This window comes from Aquarana catesbeiana, linkage group LG04 (assembly GCF_042186555.1).
Source record: "Aquarana catesbeiana isolate 2022-GZ linkage group LG04, ASM4218655v1, whole genome shotgun sequence".
NCBI lineage: Eukaryota > Metazoa > Chordata > Amphibia > Anura > Ranidae > Aquarana > Aquarana catesbeiana.
The window spans coordinates 381,571,401-381,592,024 of record NC_133327.1 but is presented as its reverse complement, the minus strand read 5'-3'; the positions used below and the strand labels follow the sequence as shown (position 1 = coordinate 381,592,024).

Below are 20,624 nucleotides of genomic sequence, written 5' to 3'. Positions count from 1 at the left end.
CTATCTCTCAATATTAAGAGGGCATTTGACACAGTATCCTGGCAATATATGCAATATTCATTACAAAAATGGGGTTTTGGACCCCACTTTTTAACATGGATCAAAGCATTATATAATAAACCCAAAGCCTATATAAAATATGCTGGATACAAATCTGATGCCTTTAATATCGAAAGAGGTACCCGACAGGGTTGCCCATTATCTCCCTTATTATTTGCCCTTATACTCGAACCCATGGCCCAATACATCAGAACAAACCAAACTATAACTGGCATTGAAGTAGGAGGTATCACACACAAATTATGTATATTTGCAGACGATATATTACTTTTTCTATCATCACCACAGGTCTCTGGTCCTAACTTAATACCAGCTCTTGATGGATTTGCAGCCCTATCCGGCCTTATGATTAATCCCAAGAAATGCCTAGTGCTTAATATTTCACTCACAAACATGGAGTTGATCCCGGCTAGGGCTGCACTCCCATTCACATGGGCAGAAAAATCAATCCCATATCTTGGAATTCATTTAACAGCATCTCATTCTGACTTATTCTCAACCAATTATCCTCCTGTATTAAGACAGATCACAAATCTAATAAAACAATGGTCGCAACTTCCTTTATCCTGGATAGGGAAGATTAATGCAATCAAAATGACTATTCTACCCAAATTGCTTTATCTATTCAGAGTCCTCCCTATTCCAATTCCTTCCTATTTTTTGAGAATAGTACAAAAAAGAGCAACTTTATTTATATGGGGCTCTTCTAAACCACGTATACCTATACACACACTACATCTTCCCAAAAATAAAGGAGGCCTGGGATACCCTAATTTTACTAACTACTACAGAGCAGCACATTTGGCCAGTCTGTCCAAATACCATGCAAAACAGGAAATCCCATTATGGGTATTTATAGAGGCTTCAGAAAATGACCCTCTATTAATATCAAACTTATTATGGCTTGATCCTAAAGACCGCTTTAAAATTCATAATCCCATAACTAAACACTTCTTATCTCTCTGGGATAAACTAAAAACCAAATATCAGTTACAATCTCCACACAATCCTCTCCTTTCTTTTATCAGAAATCCGGCCTTTTATCCGGCATGGATCTACCCAAATTCTTTTAAAGCTTGGACAACATCAGGCATTCAGACACTAAATGACTTCATAGCATCTAAATCATTCCTTTCATTCCCATCGCTTAGAGAAAAATATGATCTACCAAACTCTGAGATATTTAGATATCTCCAAATCAAAAATTTCTATACACCATTCCTAAAGGGGGATACACCATTATCCCAATTATCCATTTTTGAATCAATCTGTACAAAAGATCCATTTGCTAAAGGTAAAATTTCATCACTTTATAATCAATTATATGGAGTACCAAATCTTAATAGACCCTCTTACGTTCAGAGGTGGGAGGAGGACCTGGGACGAACTTTAGAAGACACGGACTGGTCTAACATATGGCTCACATCTAAGTCATCTTCACCCAACATCTTAGCACTGGAGACAAATTATAAAGTCCTAACTCGCTGGTACCTTGTACCCGCTAGAGTGGCAAAATATTCACCTAATACCTCAGCTCTTTGTTTTCGAGGATGCCCAGAAATAGGCACACATTTACACATATGGTGGATGTGCCCAGTAATCCAAACCTTCTGGAAGGAAGTCTTCGTGATTGCATCTAAAATATTTAAAAAAAATAATACAACCAGATCCTTATATAACTTTACTTAATCTAAAACCGGAATGGTTAACACTCTCTCAATTCAAACTTATGATCCAACTAACAACGGCTGCAAAACAAACAGTGGCCAAGGCATGGAAATCTCCTACATTGGTACTAGCAGAAACAATTCACAGAATGAATAATACAATGTCCCATGTTAAGATGGTAGCCATCGATCAAAATCAAATTCCAAAATTTGAAAAACTTTGGCATCCTTGGATAAAACAACAGTTCCTGTCAAACTTCAATGACTCTGTCCTGTTGCCATGGTAGCAGATTAAATGACTTACAGAGACACCCATTCTAAGGCTTCAAAGAGAACTAAAAAGAATAATAAACTGACGAGCGGGACAACCTTGTGGACCATACCTCTGCCTTTCTACCCTTTTTCTTCTTTTTCTTTCCTTTTCTCCACCTTACGATTAAAGCTCATTATCAGAATTTATTTGACCTATATACACTCTACCTGTAAACAATATGTATAGTAGGTATAAATCATTTAAATACCTACAAAAGTAACTAAGGAAATGATATATATCTTTAATTTAGGTTTACGTGAACCCAATGTTTAATATTTGAAATTTCATGATATTTACCTATATAAACCCTACTGTAAAACAATGAGCTTACTTTATAGATCCTTGTAAACTTACTTTATGTATCTTTATAATATTGTATACTCAATAAACTTCTTTTGACAAGGAAAATTGCTGTTCACAGACACTCTCCATCCAATCTGACAGAGCTAAAGCTATTTTGCAAAGAAGAATGGGCAAAAATTTCACTCTCTAGATGTGCAAAGCTTGTAGAGATATACCAAAAAACACTTGCAACTGTAATTGCAGCGAGAGGTGATTCTACAAGGTATTGACTCGGGGGGCTGAACACAAATGCACACCACACTTTTCACATATGTATTTGTAAAAAAAAGTTGAAAACCATTTATCATTTTCCTTCCACTTCACAATTAAGTGCCACTTTGTGTTGGTCTATCACATAAAATCCCAATAAAATAAGTTTTCATTTTTGGTTGTAACATGACAAAATGTGGAAAATTTCAAGGAGTATGAATACTATTTCAAGGCACTGTAGAAAGTATTATATTACGGAAAGAGGCATTGACACCTGGAATAGACTTCCAGTAAACATTTAGATATGTTTGGGATAAACAGAGCTATACTCAAACAAGAGCAAGAAAGAAAGAAAGAGAATTATTGGACCACTTTGTCCTTTACTGCCATTTCTCTTTTATGCTTCTATGACAAATAGGAGGAGTGATATCCTGCTTTGGAATAAACACAGATGTATAGTAATCATGGCACTGACATAAAATCCACTTTCAGTGACAGGTAGTGTCTGGAACACAATAAAGAGGCAGAGAGCAAATATATATCAACGTCTGTTTTGTCTCCGATATCTTGATGGGAACCTATTGATGTGGTGTCATCTTCATGGGATTTATACAGATAAAGATTTATGGCTCTAGATTTAACTCAACTCTACTTAAATTTATGACACACACCAAAATCCCCAAAATAATCAATATGTAAGATATAACAGGACAAATGATTGTTTCATAGACTCTCTAACACAGAAGGGAAGTAACAGAACAGATGCGTTAATGTTCAATAAGCATTATGATGTCTTTGTATTACTGTCAGTTATTGTGAATATGTCCATGTACTGTATGTGTGTGTTTTATCATTATCTAGAACTGATATCTGAACTTGTAGCTGTCATACAGAAAAGGAAGCAGCTGTACCCATAACAAAGAGAATTAGCCTAGGCAAGGTGCATCCGGCTCACACTGCTTATTAGCTGCTTACATAGTAACTGTACTGAAGTTGATAAATTAGTGGTCTGACCTCAGCAGCAGGAATATGATCTAGAGACATGGCACTGTATGGAATGTCTGTCATCACTGGGATACTGATCAATGGAATATACTGCTGTGTGATTCCTGATGATTTTGTGGGAGCAAGAGCACATGGGGACATTATTATTGGGGGCCTGTTTGCAGTACATGGCAAAATGATGAACTCAGTTCGGGGATATCCACATAAACCAGCTATCGAGAATTGTGCCGGGTGAGTAATATTTTTTTCAGAAGTATTGTTTTTGGTGTTTTTAAAATGGGCATGGTTCTTTATTATTATCTGTTATCTCTCTTAGGCTAAAATAAATCTGATATGTTTTAAACAAAATAAATAAATATTGATTAGGATGGTATAATTGTTATCAACTGAGAATATGGTAACATCAACTAAGCAAACTTGGCAATTTAGCAATAAAAAGGTAATTTAATGATCAATTCATTAACCATCAAAATGAATGTTGACATCTATATAATATTGAATATATTATGGCCATTAAATGTTAATAGGAGGGAAAACCATTCAATATTTGTTTCCTTTTCAAAGGTGAAATAATACACAAATAACGTGGGATATGCAAAAATAAAAAAACAGTTATGCAACTGTCAACAAGTGTATCTGAAGCCTAAAACCAAACATTTTATTTCAACAATGCCTAGATGTGGTGGCTGCATGCGTTTTCTTATTTTAGACTTTTTTCTTTCATTTTCACCTGTTTGTTCTACCAGTAAGTCTGTTATTTTAAAATGTTCTTAAAAAGACCAATCTGTGTCCAGCAAAAGTGTCAGTTAGATGATAAGGACAAACTATTTAATATTGAGAGGGGCGCCTACCATGGTCAGCTTTTACTCATATAGTTAACACCGTTATCCCAAAAGGAAAATATATGTTGCTGTAACTGCTTAAAAATTGATAGCTGAAGTTCAGCTTTAATTTGTTGGTCACTTATGTAAAGTAATCTAAATCTACTAGTCTATCTAACATTACTCTTTCCACAGGTAGACAGTGCTGCTGTCCAAGGGTGGCTATGTTGCTCTTCCATACATAAAATAGAGGAGTGAGTGTAGCCACCCAAAAACCCAAGGAAGCCACCACATCTAAGGATTTGTAAGCTGCAATTTATTATGTTTATTTCTGGATTGAGAAATGCTTTATTTTTTGCTTAGTTTACTCTGACACAGACACAAAATAAAGGTTCATTTTATTTAAAAAAAAAATACATACTGCTTTGGAAGTTTATGTAGTAGCATCATTGATGTGTTGGGACAATTATGTAATTTATCCTAAATTCAATTTGTGGCAGTTTGGAAACACAGAACATGCCACCCTTTATTATAAATTAATAGCCATATACTTAAGTGCTTTAACCCACAGCAACAAATCAGAATCAATCTCTGTTTTTAGAGTAAACTCTCATTGGTTGCATTTAAGAATTAGCACTTTTAACTGAATACGGATATGAATCTCCTCAAAGAAAAAGTCCATCCAGAACTGATATTTCAGGTTTGGGATTTTTCATTGTGAAATATATGACCAGAATAATTTAAAGTTCATGTATAGCTAAATCCAAAAGTTTTTTGGGGATTTTGGATAAAGTGGAGAGGAATTAGAACACCTGTCAAATTTCTATTGCTGGGTGTGCCCCCATTTTGGAGATTCATCCCCTTTATTAATCACTGAAAGTGAAAGTAAAAGAAAATCACAAATTTCTGGTTGTCCCCAGAACAGAAATAGAGGGGAAATTGTCCAATGAGGGCACTAGTTCCCATGACTCTTGTGACAACCAGGTACTTTTCTCATTTGGAAGGGATTTCCTCTTACTTCCTGTTTGGGAGGTTATAACCTCACTTACTTTAGCCAAAATGAAAAAAAAGTTTTGCCTTTAGTTCTACTTTAACCATAACAGTGACACTTCCAGTACGGTAGGGATGAGCTTAAAGTTCAGTCCAAACACAAGTTCACACCCAACTTTGGCTGTTGGGGCGTTTGTCTGGACTCATTCCGTGAGAGCAGAACATCAAGTATAGTAGTAGTAGAAATATCACTACTATACATGACAGCTTCTTTGCTGTCAAAGGTTGCTAAGGAAGCGGCAGGTGTTGACACCCACCCCATCCTTAGTAACAAGTGATGTCATCCAGCCCCATTTATTTACTGGCCAAGAATCCCTGGCCATGTTAACAAAAGGGCGGTGTTAGCATGATATCACTAACCAAAGATAACAACTGACTATATTTGGCAGGTTTTTTTGGTGCAATGTATATTGTTCATCATGATTGGTGTGGATCTGTTTTGCTGGATGACATAATTTATGATGGATTTGCATTCTGGGATTTTTTTTTTTTTAAATGGACTACGTACTTCTTATTCATTCTCATGGGGGCAGTATCTGGGGAGCCCCTAATGTTATGCTTCCCTTTTTGTTAGGCGCTGCCTCCTACCCTTTCCTGGCCTGCCCGTTTTCATGTTCAGATAAGGGTCTGGTATGGGGTTTTTTTTTTGAGGGGGCACACTTTTTTTCTTGCTTTTTGGATGGGTTCCCGCTTGATATCCATAGACACTTTTCTGGTATGGAGCAGCAATTACCAGTGTAACGAAAAAAGGTCTATATTTATTACTATATATGCAGCCGGCTGTATTACAGTAATTCTTAACAAGGGTTAAATTAGGTTTTAACAAAATGGATTAAAATAGGTAAAAATTTACTGAAAGAATATTAGTGTAAACAATATTCCAGGCTTACTTGTCATTTGAAGTAAAAATGCCCAAGGTTAATGGTCAGTGGAAGTAAAAAATGATCTAGCACCTTTAGTAAGTGGGAAGAGGGCTACTATCTCATAGTTGGTGTCACTGGAAAGAATAGTGTTCCATTGTTGGTGTCAGTGAAAGGAATAGTGCCCATCTATGGTGTCAGAGGGTGAAATAGTACCCAAAAGGCAAACAAAAGGGTCATATCTGGCTTGTGTCCTGAAGTTTGACATAGATTTAAAAACAAAAGTCTAAACAAATATATGATCTAACCACTTTTTCTATAGCAGCCACTAAGCTATTCGTCCTGACTGGAAACAATATAAACCTCCTAGCATTTAAGAATGGATGAATAGTTTTAAAGCAAGAAAAAGACTAATTTATTTCCAAATATAAATTATTTCTAAATTCCTAAACTTTTAGCTTTAAGAATACTAATATATATATATTTAAATGTGCGTCTGAGTTCAGGTGTGGGGGGGGGGGTGTATAAACTATAAACAAAATACACATACTACAATTAATTTACTGTATCTCTTGCTGGTCAAACTTCTCATTACCCTCACCTCCTTTCCTTTCCCCATATTCTATATGTGTTATTTCTTTGTCTGTAATCTTTACATTTAATAACTTATATTGAAGAAATGGTATTTCTTTGAAACTTGTTCTGTTAACAGTCATAAATTAGGTATAAAAAAGACAGTCAAAACCCATGAAAAAAAAATCTTGTCGCTTGGATGTCATGCTGGTCTACTGGCTTTAATATACTGAAGTTATCAACCCTACTGATTGTTTCTGTACCTAAAATGTAAGATTTTGCTCATAGTTCTAAGCCCTAGGAATTTAAGCCTCCGTAGGGACAACTATCATAAAGTAGATATGATGATTACCAATGTTGATGGCAAAATTTGGAAAACTTTGTTCATTTATCTTCTGAAATGTACTGCTCAGTTCTTTTTTTCTAAGAGAGTTTATTGAGTTTTACATAATCCAAGAGCCAATTATATGCCATAATACATGTACTTCATCAAACAACCGGAAAAAGGTGGGTATCCTTTTAGCAAAGAAGAGACAAGGATGGATCTCCGTTAATAAAAAGGGGGATAAAAGGTGTGTAAATACATGTCCTTAACAGAGAGGAGAAAAGGGGAAATCTAATCTCTAATGAGAAGGAAACAGCTAAGTTCAAACTAGCAATTAGCAATTAAACCAGTCCTAAGCATCCTGAGCAAGTTAGTGCCTTAAGAGAAGTTGATAACGATATCTCAGTGTTTGGTGGTGTCTATTCAAAAACAAAGACAGCTGAGAAAAACAGCATCAGGTGATGACATCCTAATCGTGGAGTTGTCCTTGAAAGTAGCTGAAAGATTTAGCAAGTGAAGAGGTTTCTGCTGTGGATAGAGTAGTTGACATGAAGGCTACCTGATAGAAATTAGTTATGGAAGAGGAATGGGATGAATCACAGTACAATTTTTCTCTATACAGTAAGAGTTTCAGTTCCTTGTTCACCGAAATGGTTAGCTAGATAGAGGAAGTCCATTTTTTTTTTAATGGCTCCACGTGCCACTAATAGGCAAATGAGGATTCAAGGTAGGTGATAGGAGCTTTCCCGATCAGGTGTTGGTGAATTGGGAGGTTGGGCACTATGGCCAAATCGCAGAAGAAGAGGATCTTTAAGAAGGCGATGATCTGTGACCCATAAATAAAAGCAATCGCCTGGTCCAAATAAAGTGATATAGGTGGGCATGACCATAGACAGTGTGAGAGAGAGGGTTTTGTCTGGCTAAAAAAAAGGGCAGAGAACCAACTGAGTAGTGAATTTATCTGCAAGGAATGGTATGTAGGCTCGATGTATAAGTCTGAGTTGCGTCTCTCCCCACGATTCATTGGTGATCAGCTGTAAAATCTTGTTAAACCCGCTCAGCATTTTGTCAGTGATTGACTCAGCGGAGAAGTCCTTGCCCCAGTTAGCGGCTATAGAGGAACTGAAGGAGTTCACAAATTGGCAATTGAGAGGTTTATAGATGACCAAAATGGAGTAAGATCTTTTGTCTAGTAAACATTTCTATCAATCTTGTTACGATCTTGACAGCAAGAATTAGCTTAGCTTAGGCATTGCCAGTAATAGAAGAGATGGTCTGATGGGATGGAAAATTTTGTGGCGATGTCATGGAAGGAAAAAGAATTGCCTGAATCCAGATTACACATATATGTGCCTAAGGTTCTAACCTTTGTATGGCCACATTGAGAAGGCCTTATTTTTCAGTCCCTGGAGAAACATCGGATTGCTCTGTAGGGGTAAGTGCCTGTAGATGAAAGGGGAGAGACTCATTTTTTTCGGATTTCTCTCCATGACAGTGTCCTTCAGAAGTATATTGTGTTGAAGCTTGGGTGGTGAGATTTCCATCTGCTGTGTAAAAGAGCCACAGGTAGTAGGGTGAGTTATCGCTGACTCTAGTGACCAATTAGAATATCGCAATGCTACAGAGATCCAGTCTAAAGCCCCGTACACACGAGCAGGATGTCGGGAGACTTTTGCCTGGTTAAAAAAAAACAGCCGACATTCTGCCCGTATGTATGTTGGTCTGTCCGACAGAAGCCGGCCATTCAGTGGGCTTCTGTCAGATGTGCATGCTGGAAAACCAGCAGCTGATCGAAGTGTTCTGGCAGCAGGGGGGCGCCCCCCTGTCAGAACACAACAGCTCAGCGGGGGAGATCACTGAACTAACTTTGCATGGTTAGTACAGTGTTTCTGACTGGAGCTGACAGGTTTTTTTCGTGCAACCTACTGGGTTGCGCGAAAAAAAAACTGTAGTGTGTACCAGGCTTAAACCTGTACAAAGTAGGTACGCTAGTTTATATAACCTGATGTTGGGGAGATTTGCCCCCCCCTTCGCTTCTAGGGAGATACAGCTTAGATAGGGCTATATGTCCCTTTTTGTTACACCAAAGAAATTAGGATATTGATTTATTTAAAATCTTTATATCTTTATGCTTCAGCAAAATAGGAATAGTTTGCAATAGATACAATAGGGGAGCAAAGCTGACCATTTTAAACAAATTACATCTCCCCAGAAGTGAGATAGGCAGATCCATCCAGGTTTTTAACTCATTAACTATTTTCTGAATTAAGGGAGGGTAGCTGAGAGTATACAAGGAGGAAGGAAGTTTCCCTATCTTGATACAAAGATAAGTAATGTAAGATTTAGCTATAGGAAAAGGAGAGATAGAGGACCATGGTATAGCTGTAGAGGCCCCTAATGGATGTATCTCACTCTTGTTATAGTTAATACGAAGGCCTGAGTACCAGTGAAATTCATTAAAAATAAGTTTAATTATTAGCATATCAGATAGTGGGTTGGAGGTAAACATTAGGACATCATCCGCAAAAAGAGTGGTACCTAATTCTGAACAACTTATAGGTGCACCGTGTATGGGGTCTATTTCAGGTTAGGTTACTGGACTTTTTGGATATTTATCAAGGCTGTTCTGCCTTTGACAAATCCAGATTTTGTGGGGTGGATCAATGTGGGTATAATATCAGCGAGTAGAGTTGCTAAGCTAAGACAGAATTTTTACATCAAGATTTAACAATGAGATAGGTCGTTATGAGTCTGGTTCTAATGGATCTTTCTGCCCAGTTCTAATGTATGATGTGATTAGCTCTGGATAACAAGCATCTAATGATTTTTTGGTTTTCTTACATATAATTAGTGCATTTATTTACCTAACTTGGTAAAACTGAACATTATTCGTTTTTACGTTGCAGGTTTGAGATGCAGGGGTTCTTACAGATACTAGCCATGGTTCACACTATAGAGTCAATAAACAATTCCACGCTTTTATCTGGAGTTAAACTGGGATATGAAATTTATGATACCTGTTCAGAGTCCACACTAGCAATATCAGCTACATTGCGATTTCTGTCTACATACAATACTTCAGGAGACGCTGTTCTATTTAAATGCAACTATTCGGACTATATACCCAAAGTAAAAGCTGTAATAGGAGACAGTTATTCAGAAGTGTCCATTGCTGTTGCAAAGTTACTGAACACCCAGCTTATACCACAGGTAAGGGCTCAATCGAAATGTATGTTGTCTAGGCATAAAACTAAGTTTTTTTTCTGTAGAACATATTTCCAGTGTTGAATGTGTTGGAAAGCTGCTGTAGATATGACTCTTACCAGTTGCAAATTCTTGCTGGACACATGACCCTTTAGTTTTGTTGGAAAACAACAGAAGCATATAAACAGGAAATTATATCATAACCATGACTTTCTGCAAGAAAGAACATTAGAGTGTATATCTACTAGATTACCAAAAGTATTGGGACACCTTCCTTTACACGCACATAAACTTTAACGGCATTCTAGTCTTAGTCCGTAGGGTTCAATATTGAGTTGGCCCACCCTTTCCAGCTACTGTACATTAATCTATGCATCTATGTCTGTATAAACAGCATGCATAATAATTTGGCAGTTACTGTAAACTTAGGGCATACATATGTGTTTACTAATGTCGGTCTTCTTTCCAAGAACTATTAGTAATGTACCCTGTGATTCCACATGGAGAGCTAGAAAACATGAACTGCTCAGGTTAACAGCCAGGCAGCTAGTATTTTCAGAAGGAGAGCAGCTATGCCTTTTTTGACTTGTAGAAATAGATTTCTATAGGCAGAGGTTTAACTGTTAATAATGATCATCATATTTATGAAGCATTCTGAAATGGTACCATTATAGATGTTATTTCTGCAAGATGATGCTAAGTTTATAGACATTAGGGGGTAGGCAGATGGGCAGCCCCAGTCCAACTTTGGCTCGTGTATCAATAAAACCTGCATTTCCTGGTTGAGCCATGGCTGTAATATGTAGGCAGGATGGGGAGTCGATGCCAGACAACTTTGCCAATGGTTGATCGGGCAGGAATTAAGTGCTTTTTTTCCCCTAGATCTGTCAACAGAAGTGTCTAGTATAATGCACTGCTTTCACAGACATGAAATTGTCATGTTTGGACACCTTCAAAAACCAAGTAAAAAGAGCAAAAATGTCTCCTAAATTAAAGTGCGTGATTAAAGTGCTATCATATCAACAATGTAGAATTCAGTTATATAATGATAATTTACAAGGATTACGTTTTCTAAGTCTGACCATGTTTAGGGACTAATCAATGTCACACTTTGTTTCCAGCAGTAGAATTTTCTGTTAGCAAAACGTTTTCAAAATATATTTAAAGCTGAATTTAAGGCAACAACATTTTTTTATTTAAATATATTCCTCAATAGTCACAAAAGATATAAACCACTTTCTGAGCACACGATCCCTTTGCAAACTCAGACATTACCTTGTAATGGTAACAGTCACATGATCGCTGTGCTGTACATAGCTTGTACAGAGAACAGAGCTGTGGGATGGCCCAGCAGGCTCCACCCACTACAGGCTGCCTGCAGAAAACTACACCCTGCAAAGTGAGAGAGAACAGCAGTAACTGGTCTTTATTACAGGGAGCTCCTGCTCAGAGGAAAAGTTATATGCTGGAATTCTGCATAGATCTGGAAAAAGAGCATAGCTCTAAAGGTCCAGCATACTGGCCTTCAGAGCCCATGCCATAGCCAAAAGCTCCCACACGCATGCACAGGAGTGATGTCATTGCGGCCCGGCAACTCATGTAGCCGGAGGCCGTGAACCCAGAAGGAAGACTGGGGTAAGATGGAAGCCCTGTCAGCGGTGTATAGCGATGCATATTAGAACATTATGCATTTGTCTTACATGGGAAACTTTTTTTTTACCGGTTTAAGTAGGAATATACACAATTCTTGTATTTAGACAATATTTGCTTATCCCAGAGTTCGGCTTTATTGGTTGCACTACTGTTTTAATTACTAGACTGACTTCTTTTTCAGTTTAGTACTCTTTTGTAATATATGGCTTATGAGTGATACAGTACTTATCCTAATGATAAAATGTATCATACATAAATAGGATTTTTTAAACTAAAATATTATGCAGGGTGGTATGAAATAACCAGTGGAAATAACAAGAAATCAGTCTCAGCAGTTTACAGGGACCAGGCCAATTTTGTGTTGGCATGTTTGCCCACATTAGTATAGATACTATTAGCATCTGATGTGTAGGATTTTAAATTACATGATAAAATTATTTAAATTGTATTGCGATAAAATAAATATTTATATGAAAACCTTTTTTTGACAGGTCAGTCATGCATCATCTGCTCAAATACTAAGTGATAAATTTAGATTTCCTGCTTTCTTACGAACAATTCCAAATGACTCTTACCAAACTAGAGCAATGGCAAAACTTATTCATTTCTCTGGATGGAATTGGATTGGACTAATAACCATGGATGATGACTATGGGCGATCAGCTCTAGAGAGTTTTGGAGTTCAGGCTAGCTTTATCAATGTATGTATCGCCTTTAAAGAAGTCATACCTGCTCATTTATCTGACAGCAGCGTACAGTCTCGGATAGATAAGACAATTCAAACCATACTAAAAGAAACCAGGGTCAATGTCATTGTAGCTTTTCTAAAACCTTCACTTATCGTACAGCTATTTTTAAAAGTTATGGAGAAGAAAATAAAGAAGACATGGATTGCAAGTGATAGCTGGGCTGTATCTACAGGAATAAGTAGCATACCCAATATTCAAAAGATCGGCCAAGTGATTGGATTTATGTTTAAGAGTGGTGATACTACATCGTTTCAGGAGTATTTAAAAGACCTAAACCAAAAGGACTTTGAGATGAATCGTTTCCTAGACCAATACGCCGTGCTTGTGTCTGGCTGTTCAAAGAGGAAATACAGTGATATGTACAGTTGTGTTAATAATTATTCCAAAGAGGCTGTGGTCACCTCCACTAGAATAAAGAACAAAGCTCTGGGAGAGGACTTTCTTTCGGCCACGGTACAACCAGGATTTATCTTTAGCACTCAGCTGGCAGTGACTGCTATAGCATATGCTATTCAAAAACTGTGTTTGAATAGAAACTGCAGAAATCCTAATGCCTTTGCACCATGGGAGGTAGAATTATTCATTATGTATTTCATATTTACTATAAATTGTTTTTAAATGATAAGTACAGATACACATAGAGCGATCTTCAAGCACAATTACATTTGTTTAAGTGTATTTCCCAAAAGTTCACCAGGATATCCATTCACTGTGCACCAAATGCCTTTGCAAACCCTGATAAAGTGGTGGCATAATCACTGGGCTGCACAGAGCCTATAAAAAGAGCAGAGGTGTGGGTGGGTTCCTCCTGGAATTTTACCTATGCTCCTAGTGATGTGTGTCTCTTGAGAAAACTACATTCCCTATGTCAACACCACTGCTTTCATTAGGTAGGAAGATTTAATCACCTTTTTTTTTGTGCCTTCTCTTAATAGAGTACCTGTATGACTGAATTTGAGGAGCCGCAGTACCAAGCTCATTCTGCTTGTTTTACATATCTTGCACATAAAAAGTTAGGGGACATGTATTGGCATGTTTTGCAAAGTTTCAATCAAAAAAACTGAAAATTTTGAAAAAAATAATATTTTTTACTTTCTCCTATAAAACATATCCAATAAAAATGTTTAAAAATCGAATTTCTTCATAAATTTAGGCCAATATGTATTCTGCTACATATTTTTGGTAAAAAAAAATCCCACTAAGCATATATTGATTGGTTTGAGCAAAAGTTATAGCATCTACAAACTATGGTATACATACTGGAATTTTTTTTTATACCAGCAATGGCGATGATCAGTGACTTATAGTGGGACTGTGATAGTATAGTGGGCAATCTGACACTAACTGACACTTTTAACACTTTGTGGGAACCAGTGACGCTAATATAGTAATCAGTGCTAAAAATATACACTGTCACCGTATTGACACTGGCGGGGAAGGGGTTAACATCTAAGGCGATCAAGGGGTTAAATGTGTGCCTAACAGTGCTTGGTGCACTCACTGTGTGCTGTTTTACTAAGGGATGTGTTAGTTTTTAGTCCCTAAAAGGTAAACAAAAGCCGGCACGTCCCCAGTAACAGGACAGAGCTCTGTCCTGTCATCCTCTTTGCCGATTAGTGGGTGCTGGCGGTCAATCATTGGCTGGGACCTGCTGATCGGCTTGTGCTGTGACTAATCACAGTACAGCTGGCAGGGGCCAGGTGCGCACCCCCTACCCGGAAGTGCTGGATCATGTACTAAATACATGATCCAGCACAAGAGAGCTGCTCTGCCGCCTTACTCCTACGTGAAGCAGTTGGCAAGTCCCCCACCCGCACTGCGAACCATGGACAGGCAGCACCCGCTGCACAGTTCGCCAAATACCGGAGAATCAAATAGGAAGGAGACTGCACAGGTGCACTAGCGATGAAGCACTCCGCTTCTCCTGCCCGCCCACACTATAGAAAGGCATTCTAGAGTGACACTTCAGCTACTGTTGCTATGTTGCTAAACAACAGTAGCTGCAGCATTGCTCTAGAATGCTTTTCTATAGCGCTGGCGGGTAGGAGGAGAGGAGTGCTTCATCACCAGTGTGCTGACACACCACCATGTGCGCGAGTACTGCTCCATGTGCGCCCCCCCTCACTGCCATTGATCGCAGGGGAGTTGGGATCCGGACCCGGCCAGGTATTCAGCCTGCTGCCTTTTTGAAGAGATCCGGTCAGCACCCGGGGGAGTGAGTCTAAGTAAACCTCGCTGAAGGGTTTCAGGCTCCAGCAGTGCCCGGGAGTGTCAATCTTGATATGGTCTGGGTCCACTCCTCGAGAATTCAGCGCCTGTGATGGGGGGGGGTATGTTGAGGGTGATCAGCTGGTGGTCGGCTTTATCTGGATTTTAAGAGATGGGATCTGTGTGTTTTTGGTTGGTGTCTAAATCCCAGGAGATCCCTATAGAACATACATCCCCTACTGCCACTGACTACTGCCCTACTGATGCCAGCAACTGCCTAACTGACACTGTCCACTGCCCTACTAACGCAAGCGACTGCCTAACTGACACCATCCACTGCTCTACTGACACCAACCACTGCCCTACTGTCACCAGCCACTGCTTTCCTGACACCGCCCACTGCCCTACTGACACCACCCACTGCCCTACTGACACCAGCCACTGCCCTACTGACACCAGCCCCTGCCCCTCTGACACCGCCCTACTGACACCAGCCACTGCCTAACTGACACTGACAACTGCCCTACTGCCACTGTCAACTGCCCTACTAACACCAGCCACTGCCCCACTGACACGTCCACTGCCTAACTGACACTGTCAACTGCCGTACTGACACCAGCAACTTCCCTACTGTCAGCGACCACTGCCTTACAGACACCAGTCACTGCCCTACTGCTACTGTCAACTGCCCTACTGCCACTGTCAACTGCCCTACTGACACCAGCCACTGCCCTACTGACAACAGCCACTGCTGCACTTCCACAATCAACTGCCCTACTGATACCAGCCACAGTCCTACTGGCACCATTCACTGCTCTACTGACACCAGCCACTGCCCTACTGATACCAGCCACTGCCCTACTGACACCATCCACTGCCCTACTGATACCAGTCACTGCCCTACTGACACTAGCCACTGCCCTACTGATACCAGCCACTGCCCTACTGACACCATCCACTGCCCTACTGACACCATCCACTGCCCTACTGATACCAGCCACTGCCCTACTGATACCGGCTACTGCCCTACTGACACCATCCACTGCCCTACTGACACCATCCACTGCCCTACTGATACCAGCAACTGCCTTACTGACACTAGCCACTGCCCTACTGATACCAGCCACTGCCCTACTGGCACTATACACTGCCCTACTGACACCAGCCACTGCCCTTTGGATTCCAGCCACTGCCATACTGACACCAGTCACTACCTTACTGACATCATCATCTGCCCTACTGACACCAGCCCCTGCCCTACTGACACCATCAGCTGCTCTACTGACATCAGTTACTGCCCTATTAACATCATCCACTGCCCTACTGACAATTAGCCACTCCCCTACTGCCACATCCACTGCACTCCTGCCACCATCCACTGCCCTGCTGTCACAATCCACTGCCCCACTGACTCTGTCCACTGGCCCACTGACATCAGCCACTGCCCTAATGACACCAACCACTGCCCTACTGACATCGTCCTCTGTCCTACTGACATCAGTCACTGCCCTGCTGACACCATCCACTAGTCCACTGACACCATCCACTACTCTACTGACACTGTCCACTGCTCTACTGACACCGTGGGGGGGAGCACCGAACTAAATCTCTGCCTCAGGTGAAAGAATGTCTAGCTTTGCCACTGCAATCTATGGATAGAAATTGGCCAGTGGTTTCGCTGAGGCTATTCCTTTTTTCATTGCCAGTTTCAAACTCTCATTAAAGTGATTGTAAAGGTTTGCGTTTTTTTCTTTTTAAATAACAAACATGTCACACTTACCTCCACTGTGCAGTTCATTTTGCATAGAGTGGCCACGAACACCGACTTTTGGGGTTCCTCGGCGGCTCTCGCGGCTCCTCCTCTTATCAGATAACCAACCCCCTAGGAGATGCGCTTTCCCGGGGGGGTTACCTTGCGGGCACACTCCCAAGTTCAGCATTTGTGTCCATAGACACGAATGCCGGACTCGGCCCAGCCACCGGCGTCTGCGTCATTGGATTCGATTGACAGCAGTGGGAGCCAATGGCTGCGCTGCTATCAATCTATCAAATCAAGAGCCGAGAACCTCAGGCAACGGAAAAGCGCGTCTCTGCCAGGTGAAATTCTAGGGCTCAGGTAAGTTAAACGAGGGGGCTGGGGTGCCAGTGACTGCCAGGTGTTTTTTCACCTTAATGCATAGGATGCATTAAGGTGAAAAAACACGAGGGTTTACAACCCCTTTAAGTGCAAGAGCATGGTGCACTTGAACCACCCCACATTATATAATTCACGTTTACCGCACCCCATAGTAAAAATCAAAGTTAGGCAAAGAAGGCTGGTTAGGACTATTTCCAATGGTTAAAACTGTCTTGCCACTGGTCAGTTTTACATTGATGTATCCTCCATTGTCTCTTAAAGGGGTTGTAAGCCCTCGTTTTTTTTCACCTTAGAACTTATTCACATGGGCATACCAATCTGTACTGTTTTCACCCGCATGGAATGTGAAGGTGTTCCATGCAACCTCATGTAAGCGGCCTGTTCAAATCAATGAGAAGTGGGTAGCTGCACAGACCTGCATGGCACTCCAGCACATTCTGGAATGCACATCTTAGTCGGTCCGATGCACAGATCAGGCCTTATGTGTCAACATGCTATTGTGTGCTCAGGTTCCTTTCCCATGCGGAAACAAAGTATGGGTTCCTTTCCCATGAGGGGGAAGGCATAAGCAAGTAGTATACAGTAAAGTTGCAAGATAAGGTGGGTAGGTTTCTCTTTCTGGAGATACAGAGCTTCAAAGCAGGTCAGATCCTAGTGAGGGGAAGCTTTCTTGGCTAGTGAGTTGAAGAACCCACAAAGCTGTAACTACTGCCGCCACTGAGGCAATAGACTTGAAGTTAGCGCAAAGAGGGTCTTCAGTTGTTTGGTAATGAAGGCAATCACGAACAGTGACATATTGTCCTGGGTCCACATGAGAAATTGTGAACAGAGCATACCTGGGGGAAACATAGGGCTCCCCATTACTTGGGTTAGTGCACGTATATTCGTGGAGAGCCTAAGGTGCTATATTTTTGCAATAAGTTTTTTAATATCATTCAGATATTTATACAGCAGTTTGGGTTTAGGGGAGGTTCCTTTGAGTGCATAAGTTTTTGTATTTGCTTTTTCAATAAACTTAAACGTTGATTTACATTTATCTATTATTATTATAATTATTATGTTCCTTAAATATAAAATAATATAAAATATAGGAGGAAAGCTATTTAGCTTGATAATATTAATGCTTCCGAATGTTTACAATAATGTGATTCCTTTTTTTGTATATTAATAACCCTATGTTTGTTACAGCTTCTACAATCTCTAAAGACTGTAAATTTCACTTACAATGGTAGGACTCTCTACTTTGATTCCAAAGGTGATGCCAGTACAGGATATGATGTTGTGATCTGGAAAATGGGCCCTGGTGAAAAGATAAATATCACCCCATTTGCAGAGTATGAAGCACAGAAAGACATGTTTATATTCAGCACCAAGGATAAGGAAAATGAATTCAAACTTTTGAAGGTAAGAAAACAAGAGCAAGCTTTACTTTTCAAATGTATAATTACACTTTCACAAAGGAAGTGCGGGGACTAATACTTAATATGAGCAGCGCTAAATATACAGTGCATCTGGAAAATATTCACAGCGCTTAATTTTTTCCACATTTTGTTATGTTACAGCCTTATTCCCAAATGGATTAAATTCATTATTTTCCTCAAAATTCTACAAACAACACCCCATAATGACAACATGAAAGAAGTTTGTTTGACATCTTTGCAAATGTATTAAAAATAAAAAAGCGAAACAAAATCCCATGTGCATAGGTTTTCACAATACTTGCTCAATACTTTGTTGGAGCACTTTTGGCACCAATTAAAGCCTCAAGTCTTTTTGAATATGAAGCTACAAGCTTGGCACACCTATTTTTGGGCCATTTCTCCCATTCTTCTTTGCAGGACCTCTCAAGCTCCATCAGGTTGGATGGGGAGCATCGGTACACAGCCATTTTCAGATCTATCCAGAGATGTTCAATGGAGTCAAATTCTGGCTGGGCCACTCAAGGACATTCACAGAGTTGTCCCTTAGCCACTCCTTTGTTTTCTTGGCTGTGTTCTTAGGGTCGTTGTCCTGTTAGAAAAAGAACCTTCTCGCAGGTCTGAGGTCCAGAGCACTCTGGATCAGGTTTTCATCAAGGATGTCTCTGTACATTGCGGCATTCATCTTTCCCTTAATCCTGACTAGTCTCCCAGTTCCTGCCTCTGAAAAACATCCCCACAGCATGATGCTGCCACCACCATGTTTCACTGTAGGGATGGTATTGGCCAGGTTATGAGCTGTGCCTGGTTTCCTTTAGACATGAAGCTTGCCATTCAGGCAAAGAGTTCAATCTTTGTTTCATCAGACCAGAGAATTTTGTTTCTCATGGTCTGAGAGTACTTCAAGTGCCTTTTGGCAAACTCCAGATGGGCTGTCATGTGCCTTTTAATGAGGAGTGGCTTCCATCTGGCCACTCTACCATACAGGCCTGATTGGTGGAATGCTGCAGAGATGGTTGTTCTTCTGGAAGGTTCTCCTCTCTCCACAAAGAAACACTGGAGCTCCATCAGAGTGACCATTGGGTTCTTGGTCACCTCTCTGACTAAGACCCTTCTCCCCCAATCGCTGTTTGGCCGGGCGGCTCGCTCTAGAAAGAGTCCTCGTGGTTCCAAACTACGAATGATGGAGGCCACTGTGTTCATTGGGACCTTCAATGTGGCAGAAAATTTTCTGTACCCTTCCCCAGATCCGTGCCTCGATACAATCCTGTCTACACATAATTCCTTGGACTTCATGGCTTGGTTTGTGCTCTGCCATGCACTGTTAACTGTTAACCTTATATACACAGGTGTGTGCCTTTCCAAATCATGTCCAATCAACTGATCAGAGTGTTGTGTCCAGAAACTAAATTATTGGTGTTCTCAATGCTCTGAATTTACCACAGGTGGACTCCAATCAAGTTGTAAAAAACATATCAGGGATGATCAGTGTAAACAAGATGTGCCTGAGCTCAATTTTGAGTGTTGTGGCAAAGGCTGTGTACATGGGATTTTTTCTTTTTTTATTTAATTATCAAAAATTTCAAACAAACTTCTTTCACATTGTTATTGTGGGGTATTGTTTGTAGACTTTTGAGGAAAACAATGAATTTAATCCATTTTGGAATAAGGCTGTAACATAACAAAATGTGGAAAAAGCGAAGCGCTGTGAATACTTTCTGGATGCACTGTATAACCTAAATTAATTGTGACACATAACACACACGCACTTACTAAAATATTAACAAATGATGGTAACTAGTGAACTGTCAGTGACTCAACAGTGATCACAGTATTGTGTCCAGAAACTAAATTATTGGTGTTCTCAATGCTCAGAACAGAGATAGCATAGCCCAATTCCATGTGACCATGAAGATAATACAAGTGCTCCAAGTCCACAGATACTGTGATCTACTACAGATCAAAACTGTGTTTCAGTGCCAAACCATTAGTGCCCCTTCACTTCCACATCAGCAATCAGTCCCAGGTG

The 20,624-nt window shown here is 40.0% G+C and overlaps 1 protein-coding gene across 1 annotated transcript in view; it reads left to right on the top strand.

Annotated features, from left to right (window-relative positions):
- The first annotated feature begins 3,560 nt into the window (after nucleotides 1-3,560).
- GPRC6A (G protein-coupled receptor class C group 6 member A) overlaps nucleotides 3,561-20,624 on the top strand; it is a 30,531-nt gene continuing 13,467 nt past the window's right edge. The window contains exons 1-4 of the mRNA XM_073627135.1: nucleotides 3,561-3,828; nucleotides 10,133-10,436; nucleotides 12,575-13,402; nucleotides 18,366-18,581. Coding sequence (XP_073483236.1) covers nucleotides 3,635-3,828; nucleotides 10,133-10,436; nucleotides 12,575-13,402; nucleotides 18,366-18,581 — 1,542 coding nt within the window. The 5' untranslated portion in view covers nucleotides 3,561-3,634. The remainder of the gene's footprint in view (nucleotides 3,829-10,132; nucleotides 10,437-12,574; nucleotides 13,403-18,365; nucleotides 18,582-20,624) is intronic.